General features: G+C 38.2%; 3 protein-coding genes across 3 annotated transcripts; 2 read left to right on the top strand and 1 right to left on the bottom strand.

Moving 5' to 3' along the window:
- The first annotated feature begins 5,261 nt into the window (after window positions 1-5,261).
- Window positions 5,262-5,879, top strand: LOC110869867 (F-box/FBD/LRR-repeat protein At1g13570). The gene has a single exon (XM_022119072.1). The coding sequence runs from the start codon at window positions 5,262-5,264 to the stop codon at window positions 5,877-5,879; it is 618 nt and encodes a 205-aa protein (XP_021974764.1).
- Window positions 5,880-5,970: 91 nt separating this feature from the next.
- Window positions 5,971-6,715, top strand: LOC110871030 (F-box/FBD/LRR-repeat protein At1g13570-like). Its single transcript, XM_022120021.1, has 3 exons — window positions 5,971-6,055; window positions 6,142-6,294; window positions 6,382-6,715. The coding sequence occupies exons 1-3, from the start codon at window positions 5,990-5,992 to the stop codon at window positions 6,664-6,666; spliced, it is 504 nt and encodes a 167-aa protein (XP_021975713.1). The 5' UTR covers window positions 5,971-5,989; the 3' UTR covers window positions 6,667-6,715.
- Window positions 6,716-16,738: 10,023 nt separating this feature from the next.
- LOC118480593 lies at window positions 16,739-17,588 on the bottom strand. The gene is made up of 2 exons (XM_035975687.1): window positions 17,474-17,588; window positions 16,739-17,394 (listed from the first exon to the last, which is right to left on the bottom strand). The coding sequence occupies exon 2, from the start codon at window positions 17,333-17,335 to the stop codon at window positions 16,739-16,741; it is 597 nt and encodes a 198-aa protein (XP_035831580.1). The 5' UTR covers window positions 17,336-17,394; window positions 17,474-17,588.
- Window positions 17,589-23,586: the final 5,998 nt, after the last annotated feature.

Below are 23,586 nucleotides of genomic sequence, written 5' to 3'. Positions count from 1 at the left end.
GAACTATCTAATTGGCGATAGATGTCCGAAATTCTTTGTTTACCCATACTGTAGACTAACAAACAATCAAATAATATAAAACACATAATCACATAAATTATTTCCTAACACAGAATTAAAATTTAAGTGTCAGCAGAACACTTCTTTGGCTTGAACCAGTGGCTAGGCTCTGATACCACCTTCTGTCACAACCCCCGATCCCTAAATCCCGGGAACGGCGGCCGCGAGCCAGTTTTGGTGGTATCACATTATTGTCTAATTTGGCAGCGGAAATTTTCACCAGGACCGTAGTTAGGAAATATTTTATCAGAGTAAACCACCACATTTTATTTTTTTTATAATCACATGGGTAAAATCCAAGTTTTCATTACAAACTGATTTACAGGGATAAATCTCACTTTATTGAAATAAACACTTTCTTTTATTTAGGTAACTTTTATAGCCACTTTTCTAAGCCTTCAGTGCTCTCCAGCTGGCTTTTATGTTCTTCATACTAAGTTACCTGAAACACGTGTTTAAAACATTTTATCAGCAAGAAATACTGGTGAGTGAATCCTAGTTTAATTAAGAAACATTAATTCAATTTAAATAGTATTGAGGGCGATTACAATGTTTATATCTACCCAATTACTCATTCAGTACTGTGAATCCTGACTTGTGGGTCATATTACACATTGGCTAACTCTTCGTCCAATGGTAACGTTACTCACATTTTGTATACAAAACCCCAACATACCGGCAGTAATTGTAGAATTACAAACACTCAATCACTGCTAAATTGCATTGTAAAAAGGTTAAGGTTTTGTAAAAACTGTTAACAAAAAGGAGATTACTCACATTGCTATTTTAGGTATTTCCTTTGTGGCTTCCTGGTTATAATCTAGTTGAATAAACAATGCACACGCGTTAGTATAATAACCCATTTTAACATTAGTAATATCCTCCCCGAGACGGCATTCCAACGACTACGTCGGGCAGAACCACGACAGCCGTTACGGAACCCTAGATCAATCGGGCAGAGTATCTAATACGTATCCAGGGGTTATGATACTTACAACGAGACAGAGCTTCACTAATTAGGGGGTATAATACCCGAGAATTACTTTAATTCTTCAGAAATTCGAGAGAGAAAGAATTTTGGTGCGATTTCAAATGAACGGCCGAAGGTCTCTATTTATAGGGCCTGATTCTCCGTTTTACGCGGCCCGCGTAAGAGATAGGAAAGGTTTTACGCGGCCCGCGAGGGCTCAATGGCGGCGAATGAGTTGCTGAGTCATCGACACGTGTCAGCACTGGGTTTCTCCTTATCTCTTATCTGTCGGGGCCCGCGTAAGAGGTAGCCAAAGGCTACGCGGCCCGCGAGCGTTTCTGGAAAATTGTTTTTATTTAATTTTTAACGTTTTAACATATTTTGGGCTCGGTTTTCGCATACGGGGTGTATTTTAGGTAGTGTAGGGTGTCAGAAAAATATTCAGGAGGGTTGTTATATTTTGGGTACACCTCCTGGATTATTTAATAAAATATATAGTGTACTCACATTAAGTATAGTAACCCAATTCTACTTTATCCCTACGTCACGAGACAGAACCCCAACGAATTTAGGCAGAGCTTTGACATACGTTACGGGGTCCTACGTCACTTGGATAGGGTATCGGTGATCAAGGGCTACAATACTTAAAATTGGGCAGGGCTTTGTAGTATTTAGGGGTGTAATACTAAGAAAGTATAAAATACATAAAATAGGCGACAGCAAGTGAGATGGGAGGAAATGTTGGGCGATTTTGATTGTTGCAGTGCATGTCTATTTATACTCAACTTCATGAAACTTGGAGGTTAATTTAAAGGAAAAATATTCCTTCTTATCATACACGTATATACACACATGATTTCATAATTCCTTTGTTTTCTTTTTCTTGATATTTACGTATGCCATGCATCATTCATGTTAAGTTAGTTTACTTTATTTAATTTTTATTTTATTATTATAATTAATTTAACTGCTTCACTTATTTGGCGCTTGTAACTTTTAAAGTATGACGTTTTATAAAATAATAAATATGCCATTAGAATGAGAATAATTTTATCTACATTTTGAACCAAATTTCATTAAAAACGGAGTAGGTTCAAATATAAAGTATTTTTATAATTTAATTATTAAACGGTTCCTACGTTTGCCCAAAATATCTCATATTTCCATTGGTCAATTTACCCATGATGCATCATTTTAATAACATAAGTTTTTATATTTTATATAAATAAAATTTTGGGAATGTTACATGTTTAGAAGCAAAATTACCCCCTGCAACTTCCAAAACCTTTCCCGTCACCATCCATATTCGATTCCACCACCATATAAACAGGCTTGTAACATAATTCAAGCCACTCAGCCACCATTGACCACCCTTCGCTACTGTCCCATCTCCATGAACCTAGCTGAAGCCCACACACATCGAGAACCAGGTTCACATGTCCATTGTGTGTACGGCATCAAGTGTTGTAACAGAATTCAAAAACCATGAAGAAGTGTTGTAACATAATTCAAAAACCATGAAGAAGTGTTGTAACAGGTTCACTGTCAATTCAAAAACCATTAAGAACCTTCAGCATTTGACAGGTTCACTCTCAAGTCAAACAGAATTCAAACAAGTTTGTAATGTCGAAATTTAGAAATGACAAATCTTGGTGTTGAGCCATAAGCATTTGTACAAGCATGTTTGACTTTCATAAGTCAAATTGCACATATACCTATTGACCGATATGCATTAGGAGAAGCCTGTTTGACTTTCAACATACACCTATTGACCTATATGCATTGTACAAGCCTGTTGCATTTGTAGAAGCCTGCATATCCATATTATTGCCTAAAAACAACACATATATCTATAACTATGGGCTAAGCATAACAAGTGTTTCTGGTTTGGTGAATATAAAGTTCGGAAGCATTCATGAGACTCAAGATCACGAACACCCTCTTTCACTTATGCAAGGGACTGAAAGTGATGGTGATTGCACCAAGTGAAAATGCAAATGCATCAGCACCTCTGCATCAGTCAATGTGTTCTGATGTGTTCTTGACCAACATTAATAGCAGAGCAACTTAACAGCAATGCTTCTAAGTTAACAGTAGAGCAACTTAAGACTAACAGCAGAGCAACTTAACATTAACAGCAGCAACTTAACATTAACAGCAGAGCAACCAAATATACAGTCAATGCTTCTGATATGCAACTTAAGAGCAGAGCAAGTTAACAGCAGCAAGTTAACAGTCTAATATAACCAACATTAACCCACATTAACCCACATTAACAGTCAATGTGTTCTATGACCAAACATAACCTGTCCTATGATCAAACATACCAAAAGATCCTAATATATAACCCACATTAACAGTTAACTACACTACATAGTAACCCAAAACATCCTAATATATGTTAGAGTTTTACACAACCATTTCCTGCTGCGGGGGAAATTGGAAGTGCAGGAAAGGGCGGCCCCGCATTTTCACCACCACTGAGACCACAATCGATTGGACTGACCACCGAATCCTCATGTCCACTGCAAACACATAAAGATGGATGTTTCAATAACCCCCTGTTTTTAACTTGTTCACACAGATCGGTTTATACCTGACAGCAGAGACCAAAAGGGGGAACGGTTGTTGTCGCCGGAAACCATGTGCATCGGCGGAGGTGTGGTCGCCATTGTGGTCGCCGGAGGTGGAGGTGGAAGGATGGGGTTCTCTTCACTCATTGTTAGTTGGAAGCCGGTGGTGGAGGTGGAGGTGGAAGCCGGTGGTGGAGGTGGAAACATGTGGTGGATCGCCGGAGGTGAAGGAGTGGATGGAAGCCGGAGGTGGATGGATCGCCGGAGGTGAAGGATCGCCGGAGGTGAAGGAGAGGATGGAAGAAGCTTAGGGGGTAAGATTGTGAGATTATGTTTAGTTTAAGGGTTTATATAATATATAAACCACTAATTAAAGTGAAATTACCTATTTGCCCTTTGACTCTCCCATGCTTTTATTGACCAGTCAACAAATTTGAGTTTAGGGGGTAATGTTGCGACATAACAGTGAACAGTGGGGGGTAAAATTGCAATTATTTCCTTAGGGGGTAAGAGTGCCAATGACCCCTAACCTCAGGGGGTAAAATTGCAGTTTACTCTATTTTAATTAAACAAAAGAATGTTCCTTAAAAAACTAGAAAAACAATCGACAACTTATCACAAAATACAAGGACCAAATGTGTATAATCGTATATTTGAATTTTGAACCCTAACTTCGTTCCGGTTTATGCTTTTCTGGTCGTCGACGCTGGAGGCTGGTTCGTTGGGTGCTGCTTCTGGGTCGGTATACTTATCAAATAACATTTGTAATTTTTCTGAAAGATTAATTAGCTTTCTTCTTTTGTTTTTTTATCTAATCTGTTTAACCCTTGAATGAATCATGAGTACTCACATTATTACGATATATATCAATCATGTTTTACATATTATTTGTTGCATTTGGTGGGTTCAAGGGGAAATGTGATTAGAAACAATTAGTAGAATGCTTATGATAATTTACCATAAGCACTAGAAGTTTAATACGTTGGTTTGTCATGCTACTCAAAGTTTAAAGTGTAGTCTTCTTCGTTCTGATTTTGGTTATACATTGGGAGATTTTAGGGCTATTATAACTTTTATACCAGTTTAGTACTTGTTTTCTGAAGTTAACATTAGTTTAGTAATTAGCCCTAATTTTGCTCATAAATTCTCCTCCAATCTCGACAGACCCGACGCCATGAATAATTACCGTTAGTGATAGCCGATAATCTAGAAAATCGAAAGAGCAGGTTGCGATGGGAGGTAGGAACGATGACCGCGGCTCAATTTTAGGGATTTTTGGCTCTGATTCACGGGGTCGAGTGCTCGATGGTTTAATTTCTGTGTATGTTTGTGGTTTAATTTCGAAAGTGGGTCTTGAATGTGGGCCTTTTTTCCTAAACAATTTTTATCTGTGTAACTTTATTAAAAAAACATGGTTTAGTTTTGTTTTTTATTTGAGCCAGATACATATACAATATATAAAACTTTACTAAAAATTGGAGGCCCTTATTTTTGGTGGCCCTAGGCCCGTGCCTAGATTTGTAAGCCTAACGGGCCGGCCCTGAGTACTTGTTTTCTGAAGTTAACATTAGTTTTTTTTTCCTATGCCATCATATTTGATCGATTGAAAACTGCTATGTTTCATTTAAAACTCATAAGGATGTTTTGCAGCCAACAAGATGGATAGAATTAGCAAGCTTCCTCCTGGCATAATAGAAACCGTCTTATGTTTACTGCCGATTCAAGAGGCAGCAAGGACAAGCATCCTCTCTAAGGAATGGAGATACGATTGGACCAAAATCCCGAAACTTGTGTTTATTGAGGAGGATGCATTTGAAGTATCGACTGATGGGGATGACTTGTCTGTTTTGGAGCAAACGTTCGACAGACCAAGTGAGCGGAAAATGATGACCAACAGGTGTAAACTTTTCTATGCTATATACCAAGTTCTATTAGTGCACGAGGGCCCAATCAATGAGTTCACCCTTTGCATGCCTGTAGATGGCTCATGTGTTGAGATTGACCATATAATACGCCATTTGTCAAAGAAAAATACTGTCAAGATATTAAAACTTGACTTTAATGGGAGCTATAGGCTACCCTTATCACTCTTCTCGTTCCATCAGTTAACAGAATTGTATCTCAATGGTTGTGTTCTTGATCATCAACCATCATCTATTGGATTTGGTAGCCTTACAACCTTAAACATGCAAGAAATATGGACATGTGATAAAACGCTTTTGCGTCTTTTATCGAGCTGTCCATTACTTAAGAGATTGACTATCGTAAGTTCATAATAAAATTGAATGTCAATCCTCGTGGACTTTCATAAATTAGTTGAATATTCTATTTTTTTTCTTTGCAGAACAGTGATGGTGGAACAATCGATGAAAGTGGAGATTTGACCATGGCTGATCTCTTCGAGTGTTTACAGGGCATTGAATATCTGACTGTTTGGTGTTTCATCTTTTTGGTAATTATATCCACATGATATCCGCTTAATTATACTTTTATCTGCTAATTAGCGATTACTAATCTTTGTTTTGTCTATGCTTCAAGTCTTTTCTTCCATTTCCGAGAAAGCTTCCAACAACATTGGTCCACTTGAAATACTTGTGTATGGAATGCGTATGCTTTTGTCACATATATGCGTTACCTATTTTTGTTATTTTGATTAGAAGCTCCCCAAACCTCGAAAAACTTAAGCTAGTGGTAAATAGCAAAAATTCATGTTGTATTGTACTTGTTTTTATTTTTATGTTAAAAACAACTCACACAATACACTTCATGTAGGTGTAGGTTACTGAAGATGAGGTGCTTGATGAATCATATATGGGCTCCTCTACTCTCGAAGATTATTCAGATATTTCGTCAGAGCATCTTAACGAATTAGAGATCCTACATTTAAGAAACTACGAAAATGGGTTGGTTTTTTTGAAACTTATCTTGGCCAAGTCACCTGTACTAAAGAAGGTGAAGATATCCCTATGGGATCAGTTGGCTAAGGATGAAAAGTTTCAGATCTCAAAAATCCTTTTTAGTTCCCCATGTGCCTCACCTGTGAGAAAAATTATAGTTAGTTAATATCCAATTAGTAGTAACACTTGGTGGTTGTGTCGATTTATCAATGAAATGAACAATATTGTTTCAAACCGATATGAGACTTTGAGAATTCTGATCTTTTGCAACTTAAATTTGTTAAAATGTTATGCTTGTCGTGTCTTAGTGCAAGGAGAAAGATCATGATTGGGAATGAGATTGCATATGACATTGGAAAATAAGCCCACACAGCTCACTTATCACTTGCTAGAAATCTAATCAAGAGTTAAGTTGTCATGCCATGCTAATTATTCTCCAGTACTTCAACAGTTCAACTCATGTATCTTGTATATTATTGTGGTTGAGTCTCATGGTATGTATAAATGGTCAACTCTCAACACATAAATTTGTTTTCTAAGAAAAAGGTGTCTTCTAGTTCTATTGTGTATTTCTTATTTAAGGAGTGAACTTGTCATATATTCACTGACATATTGACACCTTTATATATTCTGATTACACACACAAATAATTTCATAATAAACAAGTCGAACCTAACATCAATTCAAACCTGTAAGGGGGTCGGGTTACCCGATTTGGTCCCGGGTAAGTGGCACCCGAGCGGGTACAATCTGGCGGGTAGTGGCCGGTGGTTGGTGGAGAGGGTGGTACAACCTAATGGCTGATGAATACGAATGCTTTCAACTTAATTTATTTCTTAAAAAAAAAAGAAAGGAAGATGGTAGTTTAGGATAGTGGTGTCACCAAGTTTGATAGTTTAGGGTCGTGGATGGAGTAGATAACATGACATTGCAGGATTGGTGGGGGTTAGGGTAGGAGAGGCAAGTGCCCCATACCCCCCCCCCCCCACACACACACACATCAGTAACGAGCAAGAAAAATAAATCAAACGCTTTACTTCCAAAGAGAGCCCGCTGCAATAAATAGGATAACCAGGGATACAAAGCAAGCACTTGTCTTTCCTTTGGAGTGTCCCTAGCATGGCCGGGGCAGGAAGGACCATCGGACAGGGCCCGATACTTCGAAGGGCACGTCATTTTTTTTTATGTAAATGTAAAAATAAATAAATTAATATGGTATACTCATACAAACACCAACGTTGACCCACTTACTAAATTATTTTTATGGTTTAGATTAATTATTAGCCCATTGCTATTAGGTTTAAACCTTTAATGAGCCCAATACCCAATTTCGTTAAGGCCTAAGAGCACGTTTTTTCGAGCTCAAATAGAGTAAATGAATTCTGATGGCCGGCCCTGGTCCCTAGATTGGTCAAAGTGGATAGATGGGGTTGTGTGAGTCTTCATGTTTTGCTTCCTGATGTAGCATTTTGCAGCATGCTAGTTGCTTGCTAGCCCGGTTTTATAATAGTTTTAGCTATTAAAAAAATAATAAAAAAAACGAAACTATTTAAGCTTTACACCACACCTTAAACAACATTACTCTATAACTGGACAAGAAAAATCTCATATTTGGACTCACCCATCATCTACGGCTCATAGTATATGAATCCCAACAACCCAAAAATAAACAAGTCAAGTTAAATGGACGATGGATATGAAGGCCAGTGGCCCATAATTCATATCATTGTTGACCTCTTTCATGCAAACTTAACATCCCCCATTACACGATCCTGTAAACCCTAAAATCGAAATCCAAGTCCAAAAATGTCGGACGACATTCCGTTCGAACTCCAAGAGGAAATCATCAAAAGGGTTCTTCCTGTCAAATCCTTGATTCGGTTCAGATCCGTTTCAAAGCAATGGAAGTCTCTGATCGATAGCTCTGAATTCATCACTCATCACACCCTCAACTACTCTCAACCGCAACATCTACTGGTAAGCTACATAACAGGAGGTACTGGGCACAGAGTTGTTTCTCCGGATGCATGTTTGCCCGAGGACAAATATGTTTCAATTGTTGATGATGATTGCTTCCCCCACCACAAGTTTTCCCCTGTCGTTCCTCCAACTGTTAAACTTCTTGCGCGTCCGTTTATTCATTTGATTTGGCAAGTGTGAGAATTTGGAGAACCAGTAGACTTTCCTAATAACTTAGGCACACGTAATTCAAGGCTGTACAGTATATCTAAGATCAATGATTCTCTTGTGGTGCTTAGTCATCACTTTATTGTTACTAATTTAACGCCAAAACCATTTTGTGACGTATGGGTGATGTTGAAAAATGGTGTTCCAAAACCCTCCTTTACAAAACTATTCACTGTTAAAAACGGTGGGGTTAATAGTATGATTGGATTTAGGAAGAATGGCCAACTGATAATGGATCGGACGAAGACGCATGGATATGATGGTGGACTAGAAGTTTATGACCTCTGCTCGGAACGCATCAACGGTCTTGGGATTTATGGGTCGGTCTTCAGGATGAGCTCCTACACAGAATCACTACTGCTGCTTAATCATTCTGATTCTGTCATTCACTCATAGATGATGAATCAACTTTTAAATCCTAGTTTTTTTTTTTTTTTTTTTTTTTTTTTTTTGGGTACTGTTCTATTCTGGTTTTTATAGCTTCTAGTTTAGCTATCATCAGACTTAATGCTCCTAGTATATTTTTAAATACTGCTTGATTTATAATCTCATAAGCAAAAACAGATGGTGGCTCCTTCAGGCTATCTGTGTTCTCAAACTGCAGTCACCATACAACAATTGCAGGGCTGATCATTGTTTTGTGTGGTTCTGGTAATTGTTCTCATGACTCGTATCATCATCAATTCTGAAGTCAACTTCGAACTCAATATAACACATACTTGTCGAATATTTGACTCGTTTAACATTTATTTACTATAATCTGACATGTTTTACCCGTTTTAATTTAGATTGATATATTTTGACCCATTTAATATATATTTACCGTATTTTGGTATGGGTGTGTTTGGGCTGGATTCTATACCGCTATTCAGCTGCTGTGTGTGAGTTTTGGCATGAGTTTTAATAGGGGGGGGGGGGGGGGGGGGAGGGGTTTGTGAAGTTTCGAGGGGGCGTAAAGTGATGGGACCCAAAAATTTATTTCCTATCGTTATGTTTCGGGTCGGGCCGGGTTGGCTATTCGATTCAAGTCGGGTCAAATAATAATAGTTCCAAATAAAACAAAGTGTATATTTGCCAAACTACCAATCATTTATATAAACAGTTTATAAATATTTAGGATATACAATTTAGGAAAAATAATCGGGGGACGATCTTATATAATTTTAAAATTTTCGGACGGAAAATCGGAACTTATACACTTTTAGCCGAAACATTGGGGTGGGCGGGTGCACCCCCGGAAACCCATTATGCTTCGCCCCTGGCTTTGTGGACGTGTTTGTCATTTTCTACCAGTACAAGTCTGTTTCTTTTTCGGGTGTTTTCCTTCGCGTGGTGTGTGTTTTGTTTTGTTTTGTGGGATTCATTCATATCTGCTTCTATTTTTGGATGGTTTAGGGTGGGGGTTGGGCTGCTGTGTTTATATGTTTTGTTGGTTAGTTGGCTCTATTTTCTCGGTGCAGAAGACTAGCGTCATCTCTGTGAATGGATTCTCATTTGCTGTTCTTAAAGGATGAGTCGCAAGATGAGTCTTGAATCAAAAAAGTAAAAAAAAATGGGTGTGTTTCAAAGCTCAGTAGGTCTTGAAGGGAGGTTCACACCTCACACATTTGCAGGCCCTTTAAATGCTCCTTATTAAGTGGGTTTTTTATACAACATCAACACCAAGATGATGGTAGAGGTTGCTTATGTTGGCTGATTTATTATAGGGGTGCAAACCAGCCGAGGTACTCGAGCTCAACTGGAAACGAGCCGAGCTTAAACGAGCTCGAGCCCGAACTTAAAACAAGCTCGTTTAGTAAACGGGCCCAAGCATCAGCTTCGCTTATCGACAATGCAAAATTAGTCTTGAAATGCAATTTGTAATGATTCCTTTGTGGTTTTAGTAGTTGATATGCTCACATTGTTGGCAAAAATACCGGATTCTTTGTTAATCAGTTCAGCTGTTCCAAAAATATAAGTACACACAGACTAGATACATAGTCTTTTTACCATTTATCCTTTTGATATGTTTGGGGTATATTAGCGAGGAGCTTGCTCTCCGCCACCCTGGAGCATCTTTTCTTCAATCAAAATCACCATCTGTTGCCCAATCACATAGCTGCTTACTATTGAGCATAGTTGGTTTCGCCACAAGTGTTCTCAACATACACCATTGAGCATTTGAGCCATCAACCGCGCCGTTTACATGTACTCAAAAGTTGGTTCATTTGACCACATCATCAGTTGCCGGGTGTTATTGGTTCAACCAACCAAAATGGTGAAATGAATTAGAAGTTTTCATGTGTGGGGCTAAGCATATAACACATAGATATGTACAATGTGTGCAGTTGAATAAAGAGCGTTGAATAGATTTTGTAAAAATTTCTGATTATATTTTGATAGTGTTAAGTCATATGATCTGGTAATCGTTCTCAAGGTTACAAACGTCGTCATCTGATACTTTTTCTACAAGAGTTTGTTTTGACTCAAACCTCTTTTGATTATAATCCGTGTTATTACCTGAACATATTGGTTCAAAGGTCGTTCTCACTCGTACCAAAATGACTAGGTTTTAAAGCCACCCATTCTAAACCGTACCTTTCATGAACTGTTACCTCGCCTGACCTACTGTCCATTTTCCGAAGGATAGCAAAAATTTTTTCTAGACAACATACATAAAATTACTAAAATTACTGATACATACATTTACAAGTTTATGTCTACAGTAGTCGTCACGTGGCGACATTTACAAGTTCGTGTCTACAGTAGTCGTCACGTGGCGGCCTCCCATTTAGCCACGTGGAAACCATTAACTTGTTTTTTTTTCCAATTTATGTTTGTAGATATAGTGTATTTGATTCAAGAGATTAACCAAGCAGGGAACGTACTCACATCCGATTTTTGAGGATTTTACCCCTCCCGCTCCCGTCTTCCTTTTTTTCCTTTTAGCATTGTCTTTTTTAACTTTTTTTCGTTTTTTTTTTGTTTTTTCATATTTTAGTTTACTAATACATACATTTACAAGTTTGTGTCTACAGAAGTCGCTAGGGATGAGATGAGATGGTACACTACCCGTACACGTATCAGTACCGAAAATGCGGGTACCAAATTTTGAATAAAATTGGGTATTGAATATCGTACCGATTATTATGGTACGATACGAGTATGGGCATCGGGTCTTTTGTTACGGTAACCATTTTGGTACCACTTTGTTTTTTTATCTTTTGAGCACTCGTATGAGTACTAAATAGGTAAAATTAGTACAGGTATCAATACAATAAGGGTATCAAATACGGTAAAATCAGTGCGAGAAGTGATACAATACGAGTACCTAATAGGTAAAATCAATATGAGTACGATAACACGAAAAATAAATCTTAGAGTTAATTACTGTTTTCGTCCCTAAGGTTTGTCAAAAATAACGGTTTCAGTCCATTAGTTTAAAAATTGCGATTTCAGTCCATTAGTTTCATTTTCGTAACCATTTCAGTCCACTAACTTAACTCCATCCATTTATTTTGTTAACTTTAAGTTAACTAACTAATTCAGGGACGGTTTGCGTCAGTTTTAGAAACACAGGGACTTAAGTGTAAACTCTAAAACATTAAAACAAAAAAATAGTAAATTCCAAAAAATCAAAAAAATTCCAAAAAATCAAACAAATTCCAAAAAATTCTAAAAAATAATAAAAATTCTAAAAAATCATAAAAATTCTAAAAAATCCAAAAAATCCGTTTCGGCGCGAACTGTTTCGACCCGAACTGTTTCGAGCTGAACCGTCCGTACCGTTTCGACCGAACCGTTTCGACCCGAACCCTTTCGACCCGAACCGTTTCGAGCTGAACCTTTTCAACGCGAACCGTTTCGACCCGTACCGTTTCGAGCCGAACCGTTTCGACCAGTACCGTTTCGAAGCCGAACCGTTTCGAGCTGAACCGTTTCGAACCGAACCGTTTCGACCCGTACTGTTTCAAGCCGTACCGTTTCGAACCGAACCGTGCCGTTTCGAACCGAACCCTTTAGAGCTGAACCGTTTCGAACCGAACCGTGTCGTATCGAACCGAACCGTGCCGTATCGAACCGAACCGTTTTGAGTTGTACCGTTTTGACGCGAACCGTGCCGTATCGAACCGTACCGGTTCGGCTTCGAAACGGTTCGCGTCGAAACGGTTCGCGTCGAAACGGTTCGGGTCCAAAGGGTACGGTTCGAAACGGTTCGCATCGAAACGGTACGGTTCGAAACAGTACAGCTCGAAACGGTTCGGTTCGATACGGCACGGTTCGGTTCGAAACGGTTCAGCTCGAAAGGGTTCGGTTCGAAACGGCACAGTTCGGTTCAAAACGGTACGGCTTGAAACGGTTCAGCTTCGAAACGGTACGGGTCGAAACAGTTCGGTTCGAAACGGTTCAGCTCGAAACGGTTCGGCTTCGAAACGGTACGGGTCGAAACGGTTCGGCTCGAAACGGTACGGGTCGAGACGGTTCGCGTCGAAACGGTTCAGCTCGAAACGGTTCGGACGGTTCAGCTCGAAACGGTTCAGCTCGAAACGGTTCGGCTTCGAAACGGTACGGGTCGAAACGGTTCGGCTCGAAACGGTACGGGTCGAAACGGTTCGCGTCGAAACGGTTCAGCTCGAAACGGTTCGGACGGTTCAGCTCCAAACGGTTCAGCTCCAAACGGTTCGGGTCGAAATGGTACGGGTCGAAACGGTTCGCGTCGAAACGGTTCGGGTTTGAAACAGTTCGCGCCGAAACGGATTTTTTGGATTTTTTAGAATTTTTATGATTTTTTAGAATTTTTATTATTTTTTAGAATTTTTTGGAATTTGTTTGGTTTTTTGGATTTTTTTTGATTTTTTGGAATTTACTATTTTTTTTGTTTTAATGTTTTAGAGTTTACACTTAAGTCTCTGTGTTTCTAAACTGACGCAAACCGTCCCTGAATTAGTTAGTTAACTCAAAGTTAACAAAATAAATGGATGGAGTTAAGTTAGTGGACTGAAATGGTTACGAAAATGAAACTAATGGACTGAAATCGCAATTTTTAAACTAATGGACTGAAACCGTTATTTTTGACAAACCTCAGGGACGAAAACAGTAATTAACTCTAAATCTTAATATTCATTCATAACAGAATTCGGTACTAGTACCATTTTTACCCATACCCGTACCATACCGAAAGCAGCGAATACCGAAATCAATAAAACAGGGTACCCATACGTGTACCCTATAGTTAAAATCAGCATAGGTACGAGTACAAGTACAAATATTTGGGAAAATCAGTGCAATTTGTGACGATTTGTGTGTGGTTTTAGCCGTTGATATCTCACATTGTTGACAATAAAACTGGATGCTTTGTTGATAAGCTCACTTGTTACAAAAATATAAGTACACACAAACTACATACATTGTCTTTTACTATTTGTACTAAGTTATAATTATAATATAATATAATGCGTAGAACATTAATCCCATTTCAGTATGCCATAACACTCTTTGTTATCTTGAATAATATCGTGGTTGAGTCTCATGGCACGTAGAAATGGTTAAATCTCAACACATAAAATAGTTTTCTAAGAAAAATGTGTCTTACTGTCTTCTAGTTCTATTGCGTATTTCTTGTTTTAGGAGTGAACTTCATATGGACACACCAATAATTTCATAATAAACAAGTCGAAGCTAACTTCAACTCAAACTTGTAACATTAGTAACTCAAATTTGTATATCCTGACAGCTTTATATATCCTGTTGTAGTGTTTTGTGGCCTGCTAGTTGCTTGCTAGTGTGGTTTTTGCTCATAAAAAAGTACTAGTAAATGGACCGGACAAATTTCTCATATTTGGACTGACCCAATATGAGCCGAGCCAGGCCACGTTCGGGCTTATCAACATCTTAATCAACTTTCAAACATGTCATAGATATCTAAGTGCACTTCTAAATACTTGCAAATAATAATCGATTTTCTATAATATATTATTATATACATATTAAAATAAAGTATATTTAAAGTAAAATAATCCAAGCTAAGCCGAACCGAGCTAACAAGCGAGCCAAACCAAGCTATATCAAGCAAGTTTTTTTCCAAAAGTTGGTTCTGGGCACACTTGTGGCGAAACCAACTATGTTGAGAACATCTACTGGTAAGGTACATAACAAGAGCTACTGGGCACAGATTTGTTTCTGCGGATGCATGTTTGCTCGAGGAAAAATATGTTTCCATTGTTGATGATGATAGCTTCCACCACCACAAGTTTTCCCCTGTTGTTCCTCCAACCGTTAAGCTGTTTGTGTGTCCACTCATGCTCGATTACTCTCACGGATTGGTGTGTTTGCTTGGATACACCCGAGATCGAGTGAACCGAAAGAAACTGGTTGTTGTTTGGAATCCACTAATTGGGAAATCTGTTGATATAGAGATACCGGATCGAGCCGATATTTTTATTGGTTTTGGGGTGTGTCCTAAAACTAGCGACCCTAAGATCCTCAAGATTTCATGTTTTGTTGAGGCCACGGCTGAGGTTTTCACATTAAGCTCTGGGGCTTGGAGAAGTGTACCGATGAATATTCCGTTTAAATCATTGCACTTCCAGAATTCACAGGTGGTTATCGATGGGGTTATTCATTGGCTTACTTATGATAAAATTACATATAAACATAGGTTTTATTCATTTGATTTGGCAAGTGAAAAATTTGGAGAAGCAGCAGACTTTCCTTATAACTTAGCAGGACGCTCTGGAAGGCTGTACCGTATATCTAAGATCAATGATTCTCTTGTGGTGCTTAGTCATCACTGTATTGTTACTAATTTAACACCGAAACGATTTTGTGACGTATTGATGATGTTGAAAAATGGTGTTCTAAAACCTTCCTTTACAAAACTATTCACTGTTAACGACGTTCGGGTTAATAGTATGATTGGATTTAGGAAGAATGGCCAACCAATAATGGATCGGACGGGTGATATTGATGATGAACTAGAAGTTTATGAACTCTGCTCGGAACGCATCAACGGTCTTGGGATTTATGGGTCGGCCTTCAGGATGACCTCCTACAAAGAGTCACTACTTTTGCTTAATCATTCTGATTCGACCATTTACTCATAGATGATGAATCTACTTTTTAAATCCTTGTTTTCTTGTTTTTAGTTTAGCTTCCATCAGACTTAATGGTAACTTTTCTTATTATCATCTAACTGAAAACATGCTCCCAGTATATGTTTAAATCCTACTTGATTTATAATCTCATAAGCAAAAACAGATGGTGGCTCCTTCAGGTTATCTGTGTTCTCTCACTGCAGTCACCATACAACAATTGCAGGGCTGATCATTGTTTTGTGTGGTTCTGTTAGCTAATATTCTTGTAATTGTTCTCATGACTCGTATCATCAATTCTGAAGTCAACTTCGAACTCAATATAACACATACTTGTCGATAAGCGTTTCATTTTAGTTGTCTAATTTTTGACCCGTTTAACATTTATTTACTATAATCTGACATGTTCTACCCGTTTTAATTTAGAATGATATATTTTGACCCATTCAATATATATTTACCGTATTTTGGCACATTTGACCATCATAAGAACCACCATTGATGACAAAATACCCATACTTGATTTTAAAACTGGGTCTCATACCTAGCTTAATACCCGTTGTGTGTATCGTGTATACCCGCAGGTATCAGGTACACCCATTACCAGAGGTGGCAAATATAACCCAAAGACAAGCTTTTGGGTTAATTTGGGTAATAATTTGATATGGGTTATTTGTCTGAAACGATTCGGTTTCAAATCACCTCATCTCATCTGGTTGTTGTAAACCCACATTCAACACGGTATGGTGGGGCGGGGGTTTGGGGCGGGGGTTTGGTGGGCTTCGTTGGGCTGAGCCGCTGGGCTATTTCAATATTATTTAAAACAACAAATTTAATTTTTTTAATATTTTTAAATAAAGAAAATTACAAAAAAAAAAAAAAATCCTAACTTTTATATTTGTTTTTTTATCTCTTCTCTCAACGCCAAGACTAGTTCTAACTCGTCACCCTGTAGGTGATCAATGAGCCGGGATAGAAATTTCAAATCATCCCGTTTTTGTTTCTGGGCATCTCTAGTGGCATCTCTAGCTTTTTTGCTCCTTCGTATTTCGGCCCTTTGTTGTTGGAATACGTTGAATGTATCCAACTTGCATGAAATGTCATCCAACTGCTCGCTGTATATTCCCCTACGCGAGCCAGAACTCCCAGCTGAAGGCGATGCCGTATCAGATCTAGATTTTTGAGCACGCCTTCTTGAGGCATTTCTTCCATACTCAGGCCGGTTTGGGTTTGGCGAATCATCCAAAAGGTCCTCAAACTCTTGATCTCGTGCATCAGATTGGGCTTGGACGAGACCCTTGACCTTTTGGAAGACGAGTTAGTTTCGCTACCAATGGGGATAGTCGCCCACTTTGGATGGAACTTACAAATCTCCCAACAATGCATGAAACGGAAGTCGGTCTTCATATTTGATTTGAATGTGACCACTGCATTTGTCAAAATGACGGCTTCGGTTTCACCACTTTTAGGGTTTTGCTTTGCTTTATTTAAAAAACCACTAAATTTTGTAAGTTGGGTGCTTATCTCGCTCCACTTTGAGGATAAGCTATCGTTTTCACGATAGGTCTCCCTACCCATTTCTTGATGGAATAGTCTACTAACCGATTCCCACAGGGCGGTTCGATGTTGCGAATTTCCTATTTTAATTAAAAAAAATTAATATATTACAAACTTATATAAAAAATAACCATTAATAAAAACAAAGGTTAAGAATACCTAAAGTTGAATGTTGAGATTGTTCACACCAAGCCCTGGCCAATGCAACTTCTTCAGCAACGACCCATTTTTGTAGTTTTCGTTTGGCGGTTTCAACTACTTTATCCTCCACGGTTTTTTTCTTGTGACTTGTCTTTTTGATGGGTTTCGATGCGGAAGGACCATCATTCGGTGGTTGAGTTTCGGGAACGGATTCGTTTTGTGAAAGGTCGATGGAGGTTGGTGAAAGGTCGATAGGCGATTGTGAAAACGGGGTAGGTATCGAATCGTCAGTGTGTGGGCGTTTTCCCCCAACCCACGCCCACCCGGGGTGGTGCCTTAGGCGTTTTCCCCCAACCCACGCCCCAACCCAAGCCCATGGCCTAATGAATTGTTTTTGCATCATGAATAATTGTGTTTCGTGTCTTGGTTGTGTGTTAATTGCTTGAAGGTTAGTTCTACGTAAACCTACGTTCTAATGAGCTTCTGTTTTTGTTTAGTTGGATCTGTGTTTGCTGGTTTGTTTTTGTGAACCGTTCATGTTAATTTGATAACCAAGAGATACAAATGATGCGAATTATTTTCATGGTTCCAATGACAATAGTTGAGTATTTGTAAATATTCGTATTCTTTCATTATTGTTCGATGAACTTTTGGCTATTGAGTCATTGTTTATGTCATTTATTGATGATTCTTTTCTAGTCATATAGCTAATCGAAGAAATTATGAAACGAAAATGGGAAGGTCATAAACGAATATGAATCCCTGGGTGCTTAGCGAAACCATTCGGGTGATTTTTATGGTGGCTTTGTGGAGGCCGGAAACGTTAAGCAGTTCAATGGGTAGAATATGTCACTTGAGAAGATTGTGGTAGAGATAAAATCATGCACGCTCATATGGCTAAAACACAGGGTGAAAATGTCACATTTAGAGTGGCATGTTTGGTGGGATTTTAATCTTCAGCGAAAACTTGTGGTTTGGCATGAGTAGGGGTCGAAAGTATGGACACAATCGTCAATCCTATAAAATCATCTCTATAAATGGATTCTCATTTGCTGGGCTTAAAGGATGGGTCGCAAGATTAGTCTTGAATAAAAATAAAAGTAAAAGAAAATGGGTGTGTATCAAAGCTCAGTAGGTCTTGAAGGGAGGTTCACACCTCACACATTTGCAGGCCATTTAAATGCTCCTTATTAAGTGGGTTTTTATACAACATCAACACCATGATGATGGTATAGGTTGCTTATGTTGGCTGGTTTATTATAGGGGTGCAAACCAACCGAGGTACGCGAGCTCAACTCGAAACGAGCCGAGCTTAACCGAGCTTGAGCCCGAACTTGAAACAAGCTCGTGTAGTAAACGAGCCCAAGCCCCAGCTTCGGTTATCGACAATACAAAATTAGTCTTGAAATGCAATTTGTAATGATTCCTTTGTGGTGTTAGCAGTTGATATGCTCACATTATTGACAAAAATACTGGATTCTTTTTGTTAATCAGTTCAGATGTTACAAAAATATAAGTACACACAGACTAGATACATAGTCTTTTTACCATTTATGCTAAGTTATAATGCATAAAACATTAATCCCATTTCATTATGCCAAAACACTAGTAGCTTTGTTATCTTGAATAGTATTGTGTTTGAGTCTTATGGCATGTCAGCATCATCATCATACTCAGTAAATCCCACCAATAGCAAAACTAAGGTAAGGTCTGAGGAGGGTAAGATGTAGACCGCCTTACGTCTACCCGCTAAGAATAGAGAGGCTGCTTCTAGTGAGACCCGCGGCTTGATAGTAGTTTTGCATCAAGCCTTGGACATAAGGCACATAACACTCAGCAATTAAGACAAAAGCCGATTAGTGCATGTACTCCCTTGTCTTTCGGTTATCAACGCCACCACATGATGCATGATTAACCATCCCCCTCTTTTAACGTTATTTTCACGAAATTAGTAAAATAACGTTAAAATTAGTGCACTTTCACTTTTTCCCACCGAGCGCCCACACATAAAATTATTTTCTAAGAAAAATGTATTTTCTAGTTCTTTTGTGTGTATTTCTTCCTTAAGGAGTGAATTTGTCATATGTTGACTGACATATTGACACCTTTATATATACTGATTATATTATACACAAATAATTTCATAATAAACAAGTCAAATCTTAAACAACCTTTAAGCAAACTAGAGTGGACCCTACTTAGATCATATTTGGACTGGATGTGCACAAAATAACTGTGACCAATTAATAACCACTCGAGGAATAAATCGATTAGTAGTTATTTTTAACCGTAGATTGGTAACCTATTTCTTTAGAAATAACCGGTTTTTAAACGATGTACCGATTAACCTTAACCAGGAAAAAACGAAAAAAATGATAATTAACCAAAAATAACAAGTTAAAGCAATAACCACTTAAAGCACAAATCAGAAAATAACTGTCTAAACCTAAACCTGTTACTAAAATGAACCGAAATGTGCATTTCTAATCTGCACTCATCCATGATCCAAGGCCCATTGTAAATGAAGCCCAACAACCCTAAACTCATATTTCAAATTTTCAATTCTTCCCTTCAACGCTTCCTGAATGGTGAAACCCTAAACATCAAAATCCGTCCAAAAATGTCCGACAACATTCCGTTCGAACTCCAAGCGGAAATCATCAAAGGGGTTCTTCCTGTCAAATCTTTGATTCGGTTCAGATCCGTTTCAAAGCAATGGAAGTCTCTGATCGATAGCTCTGAATTCATCACTCATCACACCCTCAACCAGACTCAGCCGCAACATCTACTAGTAAGGTACATAACAAGAGCTTCTAGGTTCAGATTTTTTTCTGATGACAAATGTTTGCATGAGGTCAAATATGTTTCCATTGTTGATGATGATAGCTTTCCCCATCACAAGTTTTCCCCTGTTGTTCCTCCAACCGTTAAACTTCGTGCGCATCCATCACGGATTGGTATGTTTGCACGGATGGACTCGGGATCGAGTGAAGAGAAAGAAACTGATTGTTCTTTGGAATCCGTTAATTAGGAAATCTGTTTGTATATCTATACCGGATCATCAACGGGATGATATTATTGGTTTTGGGGTGTGTCCTAAGACTAGTGACCCTAAGATCGTCAAGATTACACGTAAAGCTAAGGCGAAGGTTTTCACATTAAGCTCTGGGGCTTGGAGAAGTGTACTAATGAATACGCCTTTTAAATCATTGCACTTTCGGAATACACAGGTGGTTATAGATGGGGTTATTTATTGGCTTGCTTATGATGATATTATAGATAAACTTAGGTTGTGTTCGTTTGATTTGGCAAGTGAAGAATTTGGAGAAGTAGTAAACATAAACATAGCCGTTCCTTATTACTTAGTAGGACGCCCTAGAAATATTTGTATGTACAATATATCTAAGATCAACGAGTCTCTTATTGTGCTAACACCGGATGGATTTTGTGATTGTAACGTATGGATGATGTTGAAAAATGGTGTTTCACGGCCCTCTTTTACAAAACTATTCACTCTTACCGATGTTGATGTTGATGTTGATAGTATGATTGGATTTAGGAAGAATGGCCAACCGATAATCGATCATTCGAAGACGCGTGGATTTGATTGTGAACTAAAAGTTTATGAACCCTGCTCGAAACGCATCAACGGTCTTGGGATTTATGGGTCGGCCTTCATGATGACCTCATACACAGAATCACTACTTCTGCTTAATCATTCTGATTCTATTATTCAGTGATGGATGATGAATCTACTCTTTATACCTTAGCTTTCTTATTTTTGTACTGTTCTCTGTCTTTTTTTTATAAAGATGGAACTTTTATTACTAAGTAACTTTAAATGCAAGTTTGTTAGTTAGTTTTGTTTTTTTTTTATGGCAAATATTATATTACTCCTACTCCTAAACTACACCAATAAATACTAAATTACATCCCATGTCAGGATTTGAACCCTGGTCTTTTCTCCAAGAGGCAAGAGCTTTTACCACCTAACTATCGTTGGAATGGCTGTTAATTTTGGACAAGCGTTTTGGGTGAACCCACCCAAAAGCGTTATGCACCACTGCCCAACTCACCTCTAATTTACATAGTTATGTAATTAGAAGTCAACTATAAGCTAAAATTGTTGTTTGCAGCCATGATGGATAAGGCTTCAAGCATTTAAAAAGGCTTCGGGTTTATTACCTATGCAGGCATCACATTCTATTTGTACTTAATTAATTTTCATGTTCATTTTAGAAAGTAGATTATATTTTATAATTAGTGTCAATCCGAATATGTTCAATACAAACTAAAATACAATTTGTCAGTTTGTTAAAGCTTATATCAATATGACCTTCATAAATACAATTTGCCACTTTGTTTTCTTTATAAATGCGAGCTTCATTTTTTTTATTTCATCTTACTTTGCAATGTGTGGTAATCAAATTTAAAACAAATTACTACATCAACATAAATGCACACTTTTAAAGGTGAGTTAGATATGCATAAAAAGTAGAAAAGCACAATTCATATTCGGCTTAAACCCAAATATGTAATTTGGTTCGATTTCAAACGGTTTCGGACTGGTTCATTTTGGGGCATCGGGTTCAAAAGAATATTGAACTTTAGTTCTCTGTTCGAAAGATGGGGGCATGGTAGTATCTATTTTCAATTCCCACACTAGGGATGGCAACGGGGCGGGTATGGCTAATCCGAACCCCATACCCGGTTACGAAAACTTGTCCCATACCCGACCCAAAACCCGTCGGGTATGGGACGGGTAATTACCCGTCGGGTATCGGGCATACCTAGGGGTATCGGGTATAGTATGATTGGATTTAGGAAGAATGGCCAACCGATAATGGATCGGACGGGCGGATATGATGGTGAACTAGAAGAAGTTTATGAACCCTGCTCGGAACGCATCAAAGGTCTTGGGATTTATGGGTCGGAGATGAGCTCCTACACAGAATCACTACTTCTGCTTAATTATAGGATTCTATCATTCACTCATAAATGATGACTTTACTTTTTTAAAATCCTAGTTTTCTTAGTTTTGTACTGTTCTTTTTTTTTTGTAGCTTTAGTTTTGCTTCCATCAGACTTCATGGTAACTTTTCTTATTATCATCTAATTGAAAACATGCTCCTAGTATATGTTTAAATCCTGCTTGATTTATAATCTCATAAGCAAAAACAGATGGTTGTTCAGGTTATGGTTCTTCCAATTCGGCTATTGATCCAATCAACATGTAGGAATAGCAATAACGAACCATTAAAACTACAGCAATATTTTGTTTGTGTTCACAAGTTGCAGTCACCATACAACAATTGCAGGGCTGATCTTAAATTTAAAATTTCGGGACGAAATTTTTCTAACGGGGGGAGAATGTGACAACCCTCACTAAACCAGGTATCCGTACGACTTAATTAACTATTAATTGTTGCTTAATTACTGTGCTTAACTGAGATTACTGATGAACTGCTACTTGACTGTTGATACTTGTACATGTCTGCATCATACTTTGATTTCCGTCACTACATTATTTACTTACTGAACTCTAGTGACAAACATGATGCACAAAAGCACAGTAGCATTTGAACGGATAACCTATTGAACATGCTGCTGATAAAGCCAGCATCAGGCAGTCACTGCCTCTAAAGGCCTGAATGAGCCAGAAATATTTTTACTACACCCAGAGTGTGTGTAGGGATACAAGGGTTGTAGAACTGCGTCTCTAGGAATAAGATATAATGATTTGATGTGCCTAAAACGTACTCTAAGCACGAAACACAGCACTTTTATCAACATACTAGCTTCTAGCTAACTAATAAAGTGCCAAAACATGAGGAAATATTCCTGACACTTTGCAGAATAAATTGTATCGCTAAAAATATTATTTACGACGCTTAAAAGATTACTTAAGCACTTTAACGGATTACTATCCAACCGAGCAACCGGACTATACCCGGAACATAAAAATATTGCCAGAAATATTATTGGCCTTTTTCTGAGCCAGTTAGGGTCCCTGATTACCCTAACACCCGTTTTATAACGCATCACACCACTAACGGAGTTAACCCCTAAAATTAACCTACTTAACGTAACTAAGTCCTAACTACACAATTGAAATCGAACCATAGGACCCC

The sequence above is a fragment of the Helianthus annuus genome, chromosome 7, assembly GCF_002127325.2.
Source record: "Helianthus annuus cultivar XRQ/B chromosome 7, HanXRQr2.0-SUNRISE, whole genome shotgun sequence".
Lineage (NCBI taxonomy): Eukaryota > Viridiplantae > Streptophyta > Magnoliopsida > Asterales > Asteraceae > Helianthus > Helianthus annuus.
Note: the sequence above shows the minus strand (reverse complement) of the source record. Positions and strands in the feature narration are given on the sequence as shown.

Bases quoted from the DNA above. Each gene is read 5' to 3' on its own strand.
- LOC110871030 (XM_022120021.1), top strand. From the start codon at position 5,990: ATGGCTGATCTCTTCGAGTGTTTACAGGGCATTGAATATCTGACTGTT. The intron at 6,056-6,141 runs GTAATTATATCC...CTATGCTTCAAG, and splicing joins TTTGGTGTTTCATCTTTTTG to TCTTTTCTTCCATTTCCGAG. The intron at 6,295-6,381 runs GTAAATAGCAAA...ATGTAGGTGTAG, and splicing joins TCGAAAAACTTAAGCTAGTG to GTTACTGAAGATGAGGTGCT.
- LOC110869867 (XM_022119072.1), top strand. From the start codon at position 5,262: ATGGATAGAATTAGCAAGCTTCCTCCTGGCATAATAGAAACCGTCTTA.
- LOC118480593 (XM_035975687.1), bottom strand. From the start codon at position 17,335: ATGGGTAGGGAGACCTATCGTGAAAACGATAGCTTATCCTCAAAGTGG.